Source organism: Lemur catta, chromosome 3 (genome assembly GCF_020740605.2).
Source record: "Lemur catta isolate mLemCat1 chromosome 3, mLemCat1.pri, whole genome shotgun sequence".
Classification (NCBI taxonomy): Eukaryota; Metazoa; Chordata; class Mammalia; order Primates; family Lemuridae; genus Lemur; species Lemur catta.
This window is the reverse complement of record NC_059130.1, coordinates 59,754,199-59,771,893: the sequence shown is the minus strand read 5'-3', so window position 1 is coordinate 59,771,893 and position 17,695 is coordinate 59,754,199. Positions and strand designations below refer to the sequence as shown.

The 17,695-nt window shown below is 41.9% G+C and overlaps 1 protein-coding gene across 6 annotated transcripts in view; it reads right to left on the bottom strand.

The window, feature by feature from the left end:
* Positions 1–17,695, bottom strand: part of MCOLN2 (mucolipin TRP cation channel 2) — a 52,414-nt gene that overhangs the window by 9,439 nt on the left and 25,280 nt on the right. For all 6 annotated transcript variants that reach the window (XM_045547635.1, XM_045547634.1, XM_045547636.1 and 3 more), the window contains exons 5-11: positions 12,704–12,788; positions 12,503–12,599; positions 8,926–9,025; positions 3,269–3,381; positions 1,945–2,094; positions 403–504; positions 181–303 (exon numbers count right to left, since the gene is read on the bottom strand). In XM_045547635.1, the coding sequence (XP_045403591.1) occupies positions 181–303; positions 403–504; positions 1,945–2,094; positions 3,269–3,381; positions 8,926–9,025; positions 12,503–12,599; positions 12,704–12,788 (770 nt within the window). The remainder of the gene's footprint in view (positions 1–180; positions 304–402; positions 505–1,944; positions 2,095–3,268; positions 3,382–8,925; positions 9,026–12,502; positions 12,600–12,703; positions 12,789–17,695) is intronic.

Below are 17,695 nucleotides of genomic sequence, written 5' to 3'. Positions count from 1 at the left end.
AATATCCTGTAGTCCCTTCAATGTCCTGAGAAGGACAAGAAAAAGAAAACGGACGCAAAAATATGTGCTTACTGGTGTGAAGGGTATGTGCTGGAGAAGAGTAGGAAGAGGGTAAGTCTAAACCCCATTTTAAGGGTCCCACATGCCTAATGTGCGGAAGGAAGAATTAGTGCTACACACCTTGTCATGATATGGTCCTAAGACAATCCAGCCACAGAATGTGTAACCCAGATAAATCATACCAGCACAAGCACAAAATCGAAGAACTTTTGGCAGTGAGGCCTGCATCGTTAGAATGAGCACCTGAAAAAAAAATCAGCAGAATGGGGGAAATGAAAAAGTAGGTACTAGAACCCAAAGAAGAAATGAGCCTCAATTATAGCAGCACTGCCCAATGCTTACGTTGTATGCTTGGAAATAACCCAGGTATCTGATGACTCCAACCCAAACAAAGAGCGTAGATGTCCCAAGCAAAATGCTGCACAGATCATAGTTTGTGAGATTCTAAGGAATGGGGAAAAAAAAAAGACAAATGCATAAAATATTCTACTCCACTCACCTTATTAACCTCACTTTAAATTGACTGGAAAAGAATGAATTATCTGCTCCCCCCCATAGGTGATATTAAGAGTTTTTTAAAAGAAAAAAATAGAGAACACAGTTCCAAATGTGTTTCTCACTTCCTTTTGGTATGTCAATTGGTTGAACTGATTTTTTTCCCCAAATAATATCCTGAAATAGAAATTGCATTTATTACTGACCTAGGCAATAAAGTATATAAACAAATGGTGTTTGTTAAATATCAAACAACACAATTCAGCTACTTTTGAAAGAAAGCTCCACCATGATTTGCTAACATAATTCCTGCTCTCAAGAAATCCCAGGTCAGGTTGAGGAGACAAACACAGAAACACGATTCTAATATGATATGCTAAGTGCAATGAAAGACACAAGGCCTAGCTTGTCGCAGAGGGACTCCCACAGGCGCGACCCCAGAGCAGAGCTGGGCCTGCAGGACAAGCTGGGAGAAGGCACTGCAGGTAAGTGGACAAAGGCTGAGCACAGGCGCGATGCCGAGAACCAGTGAGATGTCCTCTGGGGCAGTGTCAGAGCCGGGGCGGGAGCAGAGGCAGAGCTGGATGACAAGGACCCTGGAGGCCATCCTGGGCGGGGCCCACTTCATCCTAAAGCAGGCCCCAGGAGGCAGAAAAGGTTGCAATAGCAAGATAGACACTACCAGAAAAAGTATTCTGACAGCAGTGTAGGTGGAGCTGAGGGATATAAGACAGAAGGTGGGAAAACCAGTGAGGAAGCTGCTGGAACGTCCAGGCCAGAGAAGAAAGTGGCCTGAAGGAAGCCAGCGTGGTCCAGATAGAGAAGAGGGAGGCACTGTAGTTAGGAGGCAAAGTCAGCGAGACCTGCTGATACGAGCACAGCGTGGAGAGAAGAGCCGGGGGAAGCAGGAGTCAAGGCTTAGTTATGAGATTAAGTCAGCCCATCTGTGCTAAGTGTGGGGCGTTCGCAGGCACTCCAGTGTTCCTGCCCTCACCCCCATCTGTCCAGCACCCGACAGTCACAGGTCCTCGCCACAGGCTTGTGATGTGCGTGTTCAGGGGAAGTGACTAGTTTATGAGTAAGCTGCTCCTTTTGCAACTTAAAAAGAAAAAAAAATGAAGGCCAAATATCCAATCTTCTCAAACTTTAATTACTATTCTGAAGGTGTTGCCCAGTTTCCTGGAGGCAGTCACAGGAATATCACCTCCCAAAGTACATCAGCTTCCTTATCTTCCCTTCACCAGTCCCTGAGCCAGAGGAGGCCTCGCTTGCACAGGTGTGAGGAAAGAGAAAACTCGAGAATCCAGCTAGTCTCCATAGCATTTTATACCTTAAAATGCCCAAGATCGTGCAGAAGAATATAAAGAACAAAAGATATTAAGATATTACCTTTGCTTTGATTTCCATTTTTAATATGGATCCAATTATTGTCATTAGGTCGCTGATAATCACCAGGACGTACCAGCCGTTGATGAACTCCCACCGGTCAGCATCACACACCCGCCGTTTGTACTTCTCCAGGAAGAAATTTAGAAATCTCTACAGCAAACATTTTAAAAAGCATTTCTTACAAACCACACTACCCTCTGGAAGGAGAAGACAAGCGCAAAACAGCACCCTCATCTGTGAAATGACGGGGCACTGCCTTTCCAACTTGATACAGCCTCTTCAAGGGTGGACATCATGGTACACACTTTCCCCATAATCTACCCCAGTGGTAAGTAAGCATTCCGCTGCCTGCTAAATGCACTCAAACGTTAAATACGTATGCTCTGACACCAACAGGCTCCTGTCATTATAGCCAACATATAGTACGTTCCAAATATTTTCTATATTATCAACTCATTCATTCCGATGACAACCGGATGAACCAGGCACCATCAGCCCCACCACCCAGGTGAGGGGACTGAGGCCCAGAGAGGCTAAGGCAGGACCTGTGTCCAGGCAGGCCAGCTCCACAGTGTGTGCTCCTAATGTTACCCCTCACTTTGGCAGAGACAGGACATTAACCTTGGATCAAGGGTATTGGAGAGCAGAGAAGAGAGCTGGAGGTTTGCAAGGTAAACTGACAAAGGTCAAGATTAAGGAAACTGGGATGTAGACTATTTCCTTGCTCCACAGACGGTATTCCACTGACTTCCTACCTCCCTTGACCCTGATAGGGCATTTCTACACACGCCACAAACCAGAGTAAGACTTAGGGGGAGCTAGAGTATATACTCATAAGAGCCCTGAGAGTAGAAAGGTAAAATGAAACTCAAAGGAGAGTGTTTAAACTATTTAAAAAATAGAATAAAGTATTTTATGCTTCATTATAACCCATTTACCATGCTTCCCTGTCAAAATGAACTCTGATTTGAAGACAAAAGATGAAACCCACACATGCTATTACTTTGTTCTTAAGATCACTCCTGCACTAAAAGGGCCTCATTTATTCTGGAAACATTCAAAAGCTTGAGAGTTCACCACTAAGCACCTGTACTTATTAGCTCGGTTTTCAACAGGATAATTATCTCATCCCACCTGACACACTCAGAGCCTTTACCCACTTCCTACACCCAGGCTGATTATGCCTCGTGGGGGCAACCACTCAAAGGAATCCAGTTAGTCCAAGGGCTCCGGAGAGGGCAGATGGTACAGCGTCAGTGGTCCACTACCTGGCCGAACAGCAAGCAGGCCCAGAGGGCAGGGAGAAAACAGGACACACACCTACCTTTCGTAACCTCAGGGCAAGAACAATGGATCTTGTGCATAGGATAAGAGATGCCAAGCAAATCACAATGACAAATGCATCAAACACCAGGACATACTCCGTATTTTTCTGAGCTGAGGAATAAAAACAGAATTCAAATGTTAAACACACCTTACCTGAGAAAAATTTCCAAAGAAAATGGCAGTGTGGAAAGAAGTTCAAATGAGAAATGTTTTATCTATTGTTAAAACAAAATATTTAATCTGCTGTTAAAATGGTAAATTTCAGAAACAAATCACGCTACATTCATTCAGAGGTCCAAAAAGTGAGACATTCCCCGATGTGAAGATTTATACATTTAAAAACATGAGCTGCTAATAAGTGCATTTAAATTTATTTATAAATATTTACTGAATTCTATTATAAACAGAATGCAACAGAAGGTGATCCATTTAGGCTCCATCGAAAGAAGGCAAGACTACTGACATACTCTGAGTTCTCTCACCTAAAGGCACAGACACCAAGTTCACCACCAATGAGAGAACAGACAAATTAAAACACCATCACTCAGAAGCCCCACTTCCGCTTCTCAACTTCACTGTGCCCCTTCCCAGCAGAATGCCAATTCCAGAAGCTTTCTTTGCACGTAGAGAAATAACCTCTTGGAATAGAAGTAAGGAAGAGCCTGGTAATCAGCTTTTGGTTTGGAATACACAGTAGCATGGAGAACATATTGGAGGGAGGTGAAACTGTAACCTTAGCTTCTCTCAGACATCACAATAGCATCCCAAATTCCACTCTGGCTCTCTCGTGCCTGGCCCCCACCTTCTCCACCGTGTTCTCCCCCCAGGACTTCTCGCATGCTGGTTCCTCTGCCCGGAGCGGCACATCTCCCCAGCCCCCACACATGCTCAGATAATTAGGAAGCAGCCTCGGGTTTCAGATTAAAAATCCCCCACCTCAGAACAGAATTCCCTAAATTCTCATCTCTCTTAGCCCCCTCCTATATTCTTTCACAGCACTCTCTGTGACTACACACATCTGCAGTGCCTTTTCCTCTCCTTTGCATGACAGCCACTGAACTTATAATTACATCTTCAAGGACCACAGCACGGAGCAGGCACAGTGTGAAATGGGGAGGGAGCCGGATGGCCTGGCTCTGAATCTCGGCTCTGCCCTCAGAAGCTGTAGAGCCTCAGGGAAGTTGCTGAACCCCTGTGTCTCAGTTTCCTCATCTGAAAAATAGGTAGAGTAAAAACCACCTACATCGTGGGGCTATTGTGAGGATTATACAAGCTCATATATGAAGAGCCCTTGGAACAGCCCTAAAGAGATAATAACAATGAACACTTAGTGGTTACTATGTTATCACTCAATGTCCATCTTCCCCACCAAAAGATTGGCTCTGTGAGGCAGGAACTGTGAGTAGTTGCTACAGTTTGAATATCTGTCCCCTCCAAAACTCATGTTGTAATTTAATCTGCAATGTGGCAGTATCAAGCGGGGGAGACTTTAAGAGGTGAGTGGGTTATATGGTCTCTGCCCTCACAAAGAGATCAGTGCATTCGCGGATTAATGGGTTATCATGGGAATGGCACTGGAAGAGAGACCTGAGCTGGCACACTCAGCCCCCTCACCATGTGATGTCCTCGGGACTCTGAAGAAAGTCTCCACCAGCAAGGAGGCTCACACCAGATGTGGCTCCTCAGCTCTGGACTTCTTACTGGCTCCAGAAATGTAAGAAATAGATTTTTTAAAATAAGTTAGCTGGTTTCAGGTGTTCTAAGCAACAGAAAAAGGACAGGACAAAGACAGTAGTGTTGAACAAAATACAGCCCCTGTGCTTAGCATAATGCTTCAGTATGCTCACAAATAAATGAAGAGAACTGAGAAGAACACGAGACCACTGAATAGTCTAAGTTAGAACTTATGAAGACCTGAGCCGAGCAGGGGCAGAGGGAAGGAGAAGGCACAGGGCTGCAAGAGATGAAGGAGAGTCACAACCTGGTCTCCAGTTGGACCTGGGGAATAAGGAAGAAGGACAACCAAAAATGACTCCTGGTTTTCTGTCTTGGGTAAACGGAGTTCAGCCTGGACATTCAGGGAAAGAGAGGACAATTCCGTGGCAGCAGAAGCCATGGGAGTGGAAAGCTACTCAGAGAGCCCACAGAGAGACAAGCAGAGCAGGAAAGATTGTGGCGTCGCGGGGAGGGGACAATGTTTGAGAATTAGAAAAGAGATGAGCTCAGTAAGGAGATGGAGAAGAAAGGCCACAGGAGAAGGAAACAGGACTGGGGACAGACAACCATCAGGGGAGAGACTACAGCCGGGGCACTCCACAGTGGCACCTCTGCAGAGAGGGCACTGAAGAGAAACACCAGCATGTCCTCGGATTTAATAACGCAAAGGTGTGGGTGATACTGGCATGAGTGTCTGAGGGCAAAGCAGCTCATCTAGTGGGCGACAAGCAGAGACAGCCAGCTAGTAAACGTAAGTCCCTGAGCAAATGACTTAACCTTACTAAGCTTCAGATGTCCCTGCAAAATGGGGGGGGGGGGGCAAAGGCACCTGCTTCACAGGGCTGTCATGAGAATCAGGTGGCACAATCTACGTGGAGTGCTTGTTAGAACAGCGCCCATTGCCTAGTGCTTACATTTACCTTTAGCCATTTTATACTCAAGAAATTTAAGCTGTCTTGGGATATCATCTAATGTGCAGGTAAGAAAACAACTTAGCTCTATCAGACGACCTTTATTTTTTTTTTTCTTGGTCCCATAGAATGGAGCAGAAGAAACACAGGCAGTTCTTGGGAAGATGGGACTGAAAATCTTATGAAATGCAAGGACAGCATCTGGTGCCTTCCTTTCTGACATATAACTAGAACAAAAGTCTCTAAGATTCCTCACAATGGGCCTTATTTACAGATGGGAAAACAAACAGACCTAGAAAAATAAACTATCCCTCCTGACAGAATCCAGTATAGCATTCCGTTTTTCTTTGAATTATTGAGAGGACTAGTTTGGTGTGCTAAAATATATTTATATATTTTATGAACATCCTAACAGCTTTCTCACACTATTGAAACAATGTCACCCCACAGGAACATTCCCCAAACCTGAGTCTATAAAACACTAGTCCAGAAAGACGCCCCTGCCTCCCTGGCTAGGGAGGTCCCACGGACACTCAGCCCTTCCAAAGGCCGGAAAGGTCCTGCACATACCACCACTAGCCTGCCCTTGGGACGCTAGCCCAGGGCTTCCCGAAATCACTGAAGCCCCATACCGTTTATATCGCCCATCAATGGGGAATCCTGCCCACTAATTCCTCCCTGAGCCCCTCATCTCCAAATTGCTATATTTATAAAATCAAGTTACATGAAGATTAGTGGCACATTTGGAGATGGGAATCAGAGGTCACAAAAGGCAACATGAGGTTTATATGTGAAAATGGACATTCGCCTTCATATCCACCTTGAGATAATATGATAATATTGAGATACCAAGAGGGAGAGCAAGCCTGGGGGTAAGTGCATCGATGTGAACGAGCCTGAGAACTTTTTGGAAATAGGGTAAGAATCCCACCAGATGTCGCCCTTGCCCTTGTTCCACTTCCCCCAAAGCCAGGACAAACTTGATCCACCAGACAGTTTCAGATGGCGGGGAAATCCATTTCCTAAGCTGGTTTCCAAACATTAGCTTTTTAAGACTTTCCCATCACATCATTTTATTTCAAATTTGTATTCTCCTAGTGATAGCTGGTTTCTTAGTGCACGGCTCCAGGACCCAACTGTCTATGAGGTTTGTGTTTCTCTCCATTGGCCACAGGAGGGGGCCAGAGAGCCTCTCTTCTGAGCATAGACCAGGGAAAAATCCCTAATATCATAAAGAGCCCTGTGGGGAGGAAGGAAACACTGTTCTAGCAACACATTTGACTAACTCATTCTGTCATTTTGATCTTTATAACGACTATTCCGAATCACATATGTAACACAGGTTAGCTGCTTTTCACAGAAGATTGCACCTTATACTTGAACTTGGAACATATGCACCTAATGCCTGTGTATCTGTGAGGAAAGTGATGTCTGCTGGGGAATACTAACCGCTTTTTAACAAAGACCAAAACAGTATATTCAGACCGGAGGCTTAAGTCAGTGCAACTACTGAAATCAAAACTGAAATCGAGACATACGATACAACTGAAAAGCAGCAGGCCACAAATCAATGATACTTTAAAACAATCTAAAATTGGAACCGCAGGTGTTTTACATTTTATTTTGTTCCAATAATCAAGTCAAAGGGAAACTCACTTGAACAAACTTGCAAATTAAAAAACACTGACCATCCGTCATTAACATCATCCTGACCCCTTGCTGAGCAAACAGAACAGGTTCGGTCAGTAGCCTATTTTAAACATGTGCATTAAGAGGCATTTTCCAAGGAATGACTGAGTAAGTGCTCCAGCGTTTGTACAGGTTGCTCTCTGGCTCTCAAGGCCTTGATTCTTTTCCATCGTCCAAGGCTCAGATCAAAGCATACCTTCTCCAAGAGTCATTTCTAGATTTTATTTCTCACTCTGCCCAAGTCAAATTCAACTTTTGCTTTCTTTCCCATACTTTTTGTCTGTGCATCACTTGTTTTTATCCATAACACATTAGAGATTTTATAAACATGTCAGTCTCCCTCACTAAGGCATTTTCTTTCTTTCTCCCTCATTAAGGCCTCATAATTAATATGTGCCAACTCTTGTTCTCAGTGCTTTGCTTTACATACTGACTCATTTAATACTCAGCATCCTGGAAGGGTAAGTGCAGGTTGAGTATCACTTACCTGAAATGCTTAGCCCAGAAGTGTTTCAGATTTCAGATTTTTTTTTTTTATTTTGGAATACTTGAAATATACTTACTGGTTGAACATCCCAAATCCAAAAATTTGAAACCCAAAATGCTCCAATGAGCATTTCTTTTAAGCATCATGGTGGAGCTCAAAAGTTTCAAATTTTGAAGCAATCCAGATTTCAGATTTTCAGATTTGGGATGCTCACCCTGCACTATTATTACCATAATTTCACAGAGAAAGGTACTGAGACAGACAGGTGAAGTCATTTGTCCAGGATCACAGGCACAGAAAGCAGCCCCAGAACCCCAACCCAGATGGTCTGGCTACAGAGCCTGAGCTCCTAACCACTGATGCATCCTACCTCTCCTGAGAGGAGTGTAATAAACATTTGATGAATTAAACAAAAACACAAAGCTTTGGGATATGCTTTACAGAGTTTAACACATTGATTGCCACACACAAAAAAACAAACTTTTCCTTGGGGCCACGGTGTTTTATTATGAAAACAGAATAAAAACTTCCAGTGTAATTTAAAGGTAAGCATAAATAGAAAAATGAAATTTATTGACTTCCATTTATTTAATCCACATTTTTAGAATTAAATTGTCAATATTAATTGTAATAATAAGAACATCAACAAGATTTTGTATATGCTTCATGTGGCCCCAGGGTCAAAACTAGAGTGAGTTAAATACAATTCTCAGGGCAGTTAATGTATTAATGCTCAAAATGTGGTTTCCTGGAAATTGTCTTCCTATTAGCATCCAAATAAACCATTTAAACACCCCAAATCCCAAAATAAAGTGTTAAAGTACATCATGGGCAAATATAGAGCATACTTACTAGATCCAAGTATGTTTAAGTCTTTACATTCTTCGATGTTGGCATCACTGTCAAAATAGATTTTGATTTTGCCACTGTGAGCTTTATTGTCAAAGGTAATCTGGAGACACAAATGTATAGAGAGGTTACAGCCCAGCAGAAAGTATAACTTATTTGATCAATTTGGTTTTAAAAAAAAATCAATGGCATCCAAACAGTGTGCTGATCCAAAGAGAATTATACTGGTCAGCAAAATAGCCGACTAGAGTTGCCTGGTGCTCACCCCCTTCCAAGAAAAGGGGCCAAAACAATGAATAAACAACTATATTTTGATGAATGACTGAGGAATTATGCTGGAGAGCATCAGGAGAGTGGGGAAATCCTGGTGGAGCACAGAAGCCCAGGATAGCACCATAGAGAGGGGAGCAAGGCACCCTGCCTCTGCCACACTGTCTCCCTCACTGAGATCATCTCAAAACCAGGCAGGAACTTATTATTACAGAAAAAAGTTAAGCTGGAGACTCCCAATGGTCCCCATTACTTCACAGAAGGCAGCAATCTTTGCTAAAGGAAAGTCCTCCTCAGGCCCCATGCACACTCAGCCTGACGGCCAGTCAGGTGGCAGCCTCTGCCCCTCGAAGAGCCTACTATAACCACCTCCAGCAAAACCATGCCACCATTGTCACAAACACCCACAGCCTCGGCCATGAAGGCAACCATGGACATTGCTGACAAGGATCACAACTGAAGAAATCTGATAGAGACCACCCAGAACCAAGGCCAATGTACTACACCCAACTGACACCCTAGGACCCCTCTATAGGAAAAAGTCCCTTCTTATGAAAGCTACTCCATAAAATGGGAAAAAGCAACTGTTCCACCAGATGCATAGATAGCAATGCAGGGACAGAAGAAACATGAAAAAACAAGTAAATATGACATCCCCCCATAGGAACACAGTAATTCTTAAGTAAGAGACCCCGAAGAAAAGGATATTTACAAAATAGCTGGCAAGAAATTCAAAATAATGATCTCAAGAAGACTCAGCAAGATACAAGAGAATACAAACAATTCAGTGAAATCAGGAAAACAATTTATGATCTGAATGAGAAATTCAACAAAAAAATAGACAACATAAAAAAGAACCAAACATAAATCTTAGAGGTAAAAAACTCAACGAATAAAATAAAAAATACAAGTGAGAGCTTTAACAATAGACTAGATCAAGCAGAAGAAAGAATTTCTGAACTTGAAGACAGGTTTTTTTAAATAACCCAGTTGGAGGAAAGATAGAAAATAAGAATAAAAAAGAATGAAAAAGGCCTGTGAGACTTATGGGACACCATTAAGTGAACAAAGTTTTGCATTAAAGGAGTTCCAGAGGGACAAGAGATGGAGAAAGTCACAGAAACCCTATTTAACAAAATAATAACTGAAAACTTCCCAAGTCTTAGGAGAGATATGGGCATCCAGATCCAGAAAGCACAAAGATCCCCAGTTAGATTCATCCCAAAAATACCCTCTCTGAGGTATGTTATAATCAAATCGTCAAAAATCAAAAACAGAATTTTAAAAGCTGCAATAGAAAAGTATCAAGTCACATATAAGGGAATCTCCATTGGACTGTCATCAGATTTCTCAGCAGAAATCTTGCAGGCCAGGAGAAAATGGGAGGAATGGCACTATATAAATCTTTCAGTCCTCTACTATGAAGCTCTGAAATCAAAATTGTCAAAAATGACAACAGTTACAATTAGTGGCTAAGGAACACACAATAGATAAAGATATAAATTAGGGCAACAAGGAAAATTATACTGATGAAAATGTCCTCATCACAGGATTTCTTTAAACTTTCTGTTAAATTAATGAAAAAATATGATCAAAGGGGGGCGGGATACATGAATCTCACCAAATCCAGGATTTCAGATCTCTGGTTCAGAGAAATCCTAGAGTAAAACAGCCAACCACTTCTGGGAACAAAAACCAGAATTCACCAGTCTTTGACAAGAGTAAGCAATGATCTTATTTATTATGCCGAATGGAATTTAAAAGCATTTCCTTCAATTTAGTCCTTTAGGTATGAAATTCTGGGATTTTACCAGGCCGAAAATTATTTTTATGTTTGCTTCAAGAGCTACATAGTAATTTTAGAAACAACAAAGATTGCTCCAAGTTTGCAAGCTGAACTTAAGATGTCCAAATGCCCTCAATCTTCCACAATTATGAAATTTAAATCCATCGTTTAAAGTTTTTAAGTGATATATGCCAAGTATTCCATTAAGAAATCCAAAAAGTTCACAGGCAAAAAGCTTGGAGGGCTGAATGTATAGGTGAGCAAACCCACATGCATCTGCATGTCTCTGAACATAAGCCAAGTTCTGTGTAATCTAAGAACATCACTACAGCCAAACCATAGGTTCAAGAACTAAACCACATCACCCTCATTTCTGTATCTATAAGCTTTGACCAAACCTCCACTAACACTGGCACTCTAGGTCTCTGTTTTCCCCAGGAGAGCCTTTCTCAAGCCTTGGGAACCTTAAGCAGATATATTAATAAGTCCAAAGAACAAAATAAAAATGGAAAGCCAATATTTTTTGACCCATGCTGCTGACCATATCACAACAAAGTCATCAATGACCTCATCCTTGCAGATCCTACTCCTCCAGCTCTTCTCCTGCCTCTCTCCTCATCCCTCCAGATGCTCCCAGTGCTCCTCTGGCCCACCCACCCCAGGGAGATTAACCATGCTCTTCTCAGCTGAAGACATTCTTCCTTACTTTGTATCACAGCCTGTAGTTACTTTTATCTCATTTACTTGTTTTCCTGTCTGTTTCCTCCACTAGGCTGTAAGCTTCCACCTCTAGGGCATAGTGAAATGCTTGGTGCACAGTAGGGACTCATTAAGTATTTATTGATTGTTGTAAATAAAGCACTCTCGTGAATTGCTAAAAGACAGTGTATACAAATACAACTTTCAGCTAAGCATCCCAGTTTAGCCCATTAAACAGGAAAGGAAGGGACAGAAGGAAGAAAAGAAGCACAAAAAGGGCATAAAGAAGAACAGAAAAGACAGAAGGAAGGAGAGAGAACGTCCATGAAAGTGAGAAGGCAGCTTACTTTTCCCACAAAAGTGAACAGTCTCTTCTACTTCACACGCCCCCTCCCAAAATAAAAGGACAAACAACTGCGCCTTTGCAGCCTGGCCTTCAGATCAAGGGGGCAGTTTCTGCCTCAAGGTTTGAAAACATTTGCTACTATATTTGCAAAGACCTTCCTTTGAAGCTGATAACACTACAGATACTTAAAATACTTGTCATGAACTTTTTTTTTTTTAACATATTAGGAGAGTAGGAGGTCAAAGCCAATTTTTAAAATTCTTCTTTTGACCCAGAAATCTAGTTTTTAAAAGTTGAAAAGGTTTGCTTCATCTTCAGAAGTAATGGTCTGGATCAACAATACCATAACGTATCATTAGATCTGTTTGAAACACAACTGCATCTAATTCATCTATAGGCTGATACGTTTTATACTCCGCATCTACAAAAGGTGTAGGGAAAAATAAGAGAAAGTGGCTTAGTAAAAGAAAAACACTTGCCGTATTCTGAAAGACGTAACAGTCTGGTAACTCACGATAATGAATCGTTTGTAGGTCAATGCCTTTGAGTTGAAAGGAGATTTCAACTTTTAAGAGCCTGAATAAAATATATTAAAAGGTATAAATTGTCACAAGGTTACTATACTACTCTCCTTACCCTACCCCCATTTCCTGGGAAATGAGACTTCAAAATGTATTTACCGATAAAAGTCCAATCTGAAGAATGATGAGTTCTTCCAGTCCTGAGGGTTCCTGGAGAAAGCCTCAAGGTCTAAGTGAACACAATCTAGGGCAATAAAAGAACAAGAAATGGTTGTTTCAATCAAGAATCAGATGTTAAAACTCGTTGGCAAAAGTGTAAGGAGAAGAAGGATACTTAGAAAGTTTCAAAGCATTAATATCTCTCCAGAAAATACTTAACTAATTACACGGGAAGACTAATAGCAACCTTACAGTGGAACCTGGCAGAGGCCACACTAACCAAGTGAGCAAAGTTAACGTCACCAGTAATGGGATAACAGACATCACGCACCTCCTGATACAATGTACTGAGATGGACACATCATCACTTGGGTGCTATTCCCGCCAAAAGTGCATAACCTCAATCTAGTCACGAAGAAATAGAAAAGCACAACGCGAGGGACATTCATTCTACTCTTTTAAAATGTCAAGATCATAAAAGTTAAACAAACAAAACCGAGGAATTTTTTCTTGCTCCAGATTAAAAGAGACTGAAAAGACATGACAACTAAATGCCCGATGTGACCCTATATAGGATCCTGGAAGGGGGGGGTGTTTTTATTTTGCTATAAAGAACATTAAGACAATTGACGAATGGGGTTTGTGGATCACAGTATTGCATCAATGTTAATTCATCATCATCAGCATTGCACAGTGGTTATGTAGGAGAATGCTCTTGTTTGGGGGAAAATGCACACTGAAGTATTTAGAGGCAAATAAACAGCATGTCTGTAACTTTAGGAGAAATATTTATACATAGGAAAAATGATAAAGCAAATGCGATAAAATGTTAGTATTTGGGAAATCTGGATGAAGGGTATACAGAAATTCTTTGTGCTATTTTGTAACTTTTCTGTTAAGTCTGACACTTTTTCAAAATAAAAAATAAAGAGAAAGGAAAAGAGCTCAGGTTGTATTCAAGTAAAAACAAATTATGAGCCATAAACTATAGAAGAACGATTGCCTGACATGTAAATTAGCCTCATTATTGTGTAGTCTAACACCCTCCTTTACAGGGCAGGAAACCAGGAGACCTAGAGACAGAACAGGTGTGAAACGCATGGCTTCCCCTTTCCCAGGTGGCCACCGCCCCTTCTGTGCTGCCTTTGAAATGGAAAAGGCAGGGCCTAGTGCAGTGCCTGGCACCCGGTAGGTGCTCAAGAATCTTGGTAGACTTAATGGCTAATTCTTTGAGAGTGTTATCTCACAATTCTAACTCTTAACTTGCTCGTTGATCCCTTCAACTAGAGTGTAAAGTCTTTGAGAGCAAGAACACAACTATGTTGTACCTCGTTAAACACTCATTGCCTACCATATAGCTGGCACTCAAAATATGTTCCGACGTGTGGGGCACACTTATGTTTAATGAAAATTAGGCACCTTGAGCCAAAAACAGGGACACAGAACTGAAGAGAGAACTCAACAAACATAATATTCAAGAAAGGTAGATTTTAGAGTGTGTTTGGCAAATAAAGTATTAGTGTCCAGAAACAATCTAATGTTGGTTTTCCTGGCTAGACCTTAATACAGTGAGGGCAGTTAATAAAAAGAAATTTGTTTTCAGGCAAAAAAAGACTGATGATGATAAAAATAGCAAAAACATACTGGGTACTTACTCCATACTGGGCACTATGCTAGGGCTTTATATGTTCTCTCAATGAATGCATCGTCCTGTTGAATCCTCAAAGCAACTTGTGAGACAGAAACTATTGCTGCCCTTCTACAGAAGAACCAAGGCACAGAGAAGTCAAGAAACTTCCTCAAGGTCACACAGCTAGCTGGTTATCCAAAATTTAAATCCACCTTTGCTCAGTTCCAGAGCCTGAGCTCCACCAGTACACTGAGGAGGCTGACCTCTGAGAACATCAAAGACCCGGGCTCCTTACCCAAGTCATTCATTTATTCAGTCAATATTTGCTGAAGGCCAGCCACTGTGCTAGGCACTGAAGGTAAAGCAATGTACAAGACAGACTTGGCCACTGCCTTCATGGAGCTCACATTCTAGAGGGGGAGATAAACAATAAGTAAAAAAATATATACCAGGTAATTTCACCATGTGAAAAGTACTAAGACACAGAACAGTGACTGAGAATAACTAGGTAGGATAGCCTCACCTTAGGAACGGTGGTCAGGGAATGACTCTCAAGGTGCTAAGATGTTTGAACTGAAACTGTTTTCCTAAAGGAAAAAGAATCAGCTATGCATAGATCCAAGGGGCTACTATTCCCAGTAGGAAAAAACACAAGCCCTAAGGCCTCCAGGCAAGAAAGAGCCAGGTTTGTTCAACAAACAGAATGGATGATGCTACAGAGAAGTGAGGACAAGGGCGTGAGAAGCTTAGGAGGCAGGCAGGTGGCCAGCTCCTATGGGGTCTTGTGGATCTTATTCTAAATGGAATGAGAAGCCACCAATGGTTTTTAAGCCAGGAAGTGATATGGCCTGATTTACCACTCTGGTTGCTGCAGGGTAGGCCAGGGCAGGGCAGGGGATGTGGAGGCAAGACCAGAAGCAGGGAGAGTGTCTAAGCACATAGTGGCTTTGACTGTGGTTGAGCCAGGGGTAGGTAGAGAGATGGGAGAGGTTTGAAATGATCTGTTTGGGACACAGCAGGTTTGAAATCTCTATTAGGCGACACGATGGAGTTGTCAAGTAGCCAGTTGAAGATATGAGGAGTGTGGAGCTCAGGGAAGAAATTTAGGTTAGAGGTGTAAATTTGGATACCAGAGAGAAAGGGCATGAATGACTTCTCGGAAGCTGAAAAGGGTGGGTGTGGGCCCTGCTGCTCAGGTGAGGCTTTTAACTGTGGCCTCACCTCTGCACTCCTGTGTAACACAGGGTGAAAGAAGTGGAGCGAAGCTATGCAGGAGCACTGAAGATGCAGTGGCAACAAGATGAGGGTGTTGTACTCTGGCACAGTTGTCCTGCAAGCGTCAGCTGCTGGGGCACAGGGATGGAAGAGGCTGGGGACCAATGGCCCTTGAGAGGATCCAGGTAAGAAAGGAGTGGCAAGTGCCCTGGCAGCTTTTGTGAGGGAGGGATATTGATGGAAAAGGGTGTACCTAAGCTGGACACAGAAGGCACCGAAGGCCTAGGACAGTGTCCGGCACATAGATCTTGAACATGTTACTTCATTCAGAATAAAGCTGTTTACTCAGATCAGTTTAATTTAATTTTTCTTTTTATTTCACCTTACAATAGGAATGTTAGGAGGACTTTAAATATCACCAGTTTGGCCTTCACTTTGTAGTTGAAGAAACGGATGCTCAGTCAAGGTAGGCAGCTACGCCAAGTTCACGTACCGAGTTAGTGATGGTAGGTGGGTCTTTGCTCTCAAAGACCAACAGCATGGACACTACCTGGGAGCTTGTGAGAAATGCAGAATCTCAGGCCCCACCCTAGGGCTACTGAAGCCAAATGTGCATCTTAACAAGATCCCAAAGTGATTCATGCACATTCAATTTTTGAAGCACTGTCTCAGTGCTCTCCAACCAAAGATCCTTCACTTATCTAAGATCCTCTCAGATTCTGAGAAATATGACAGAATTTTATCAGTTAATTTTACACTATCTGTAAAATTCTCCTTATAAAAATCTGTTCTGTTGTTCAAATTTTGTATTACTTTGTTCATAATTATAGAGTTACACTTGATTTAAATGCACATCCAGAACTCTCTGATATCCAGCTGACCTTATGACACTATAGTCATTGCTACTGAGGCTGCCCAGTGCCTGGTGGCAGCAAAACTGAGATTTCTGGAAAAGGATGGCAAAAGTCCTAAGTAAAACATCAAACTTAAAGGAGAACAAACTGATATCTACAGTAACAGCCTCATCACTCAAGTGAATCTTGCTTAACAGAGCAGAATACTTCAGCTGATGAAATAACAACCCCCTTGGAGGGTGGATTAGACATGGTCTTAAGACAGCAAGAAAAATGATGAAACGGTCAGAATGTCTCATGCTAACAACATGTGGAGAGAAGAACATGAGAAACTCAGAAACTGTATTACAGAAAATGAAACACTATATTAGAAAAATAGCCACCCAAATGTTATAAAAAATTTTTTTCTTAAACAGGTTTCATAACAGTCACCCCAGTAAGGCTGACCTGGAAAGCTTCTGTTCTAGAGGCAGAACCAGGAGGGATATGACCACTAGCACGAATTAAGGGAAATGCTGGCCTTGATCTACACAATCAGTTGTGCAACTAAATATAAACCCACAAGGAAAGCTGGGCATAGAGGCAGATCTCTGCATTTAGCACAATGAAGGGATGATTCTCTTAGTAGTAAAGATAACGCAAAATTCACGGGTAGTTAATCTAGAACAGCTTCTGCTAGTTCACCTACTTAAACTGTAATGCCAAATTAATGAAGTCAAACTCAGTTCCTATTTATATCATCTATAGGCTTCCTCCAATGTATTCAAGAAAAGTGGGGCTAAAATCCAGTATCAAGTATTTTAAAAATCTTCTTTACACATTTTGAATAGATACATCAAAAGGTTCTCTTTGACAAGTCATATGTAATAAATCAAACAATATAATTAACCTGCTTAAGCAATCTCTCTTAAAATAAGGTCAAATTAATAATCAACCTCTGTCCATATTCTGATTGAAAGGAAATGAACCAGGGCGCCGGTGTCCAATGGTCAGGGAATAAATCCTGCTTTCCAGCACTGCCCGTCCTATCTCTACTGATGTTGACTTTGGCCACATTTCTTTAATCAATTTTTCCAAGAAAAATCAATTGAGAAAAACAGCATATGAATCACTGGGAAACAGCCATATGGTGCATACAGTTTGAGTTGTACATTTTTAAAAGGGCAAGTGACAGATGGCTTCCTTGAAACACAGGGGGATGGGACAAGCTTTCAGCGCCACCGATCAAGCCCTCCTATCACAGCTACAGGAAATCATCCACTGGGAGGAACACAATTGAGGTAAAAGATTAAG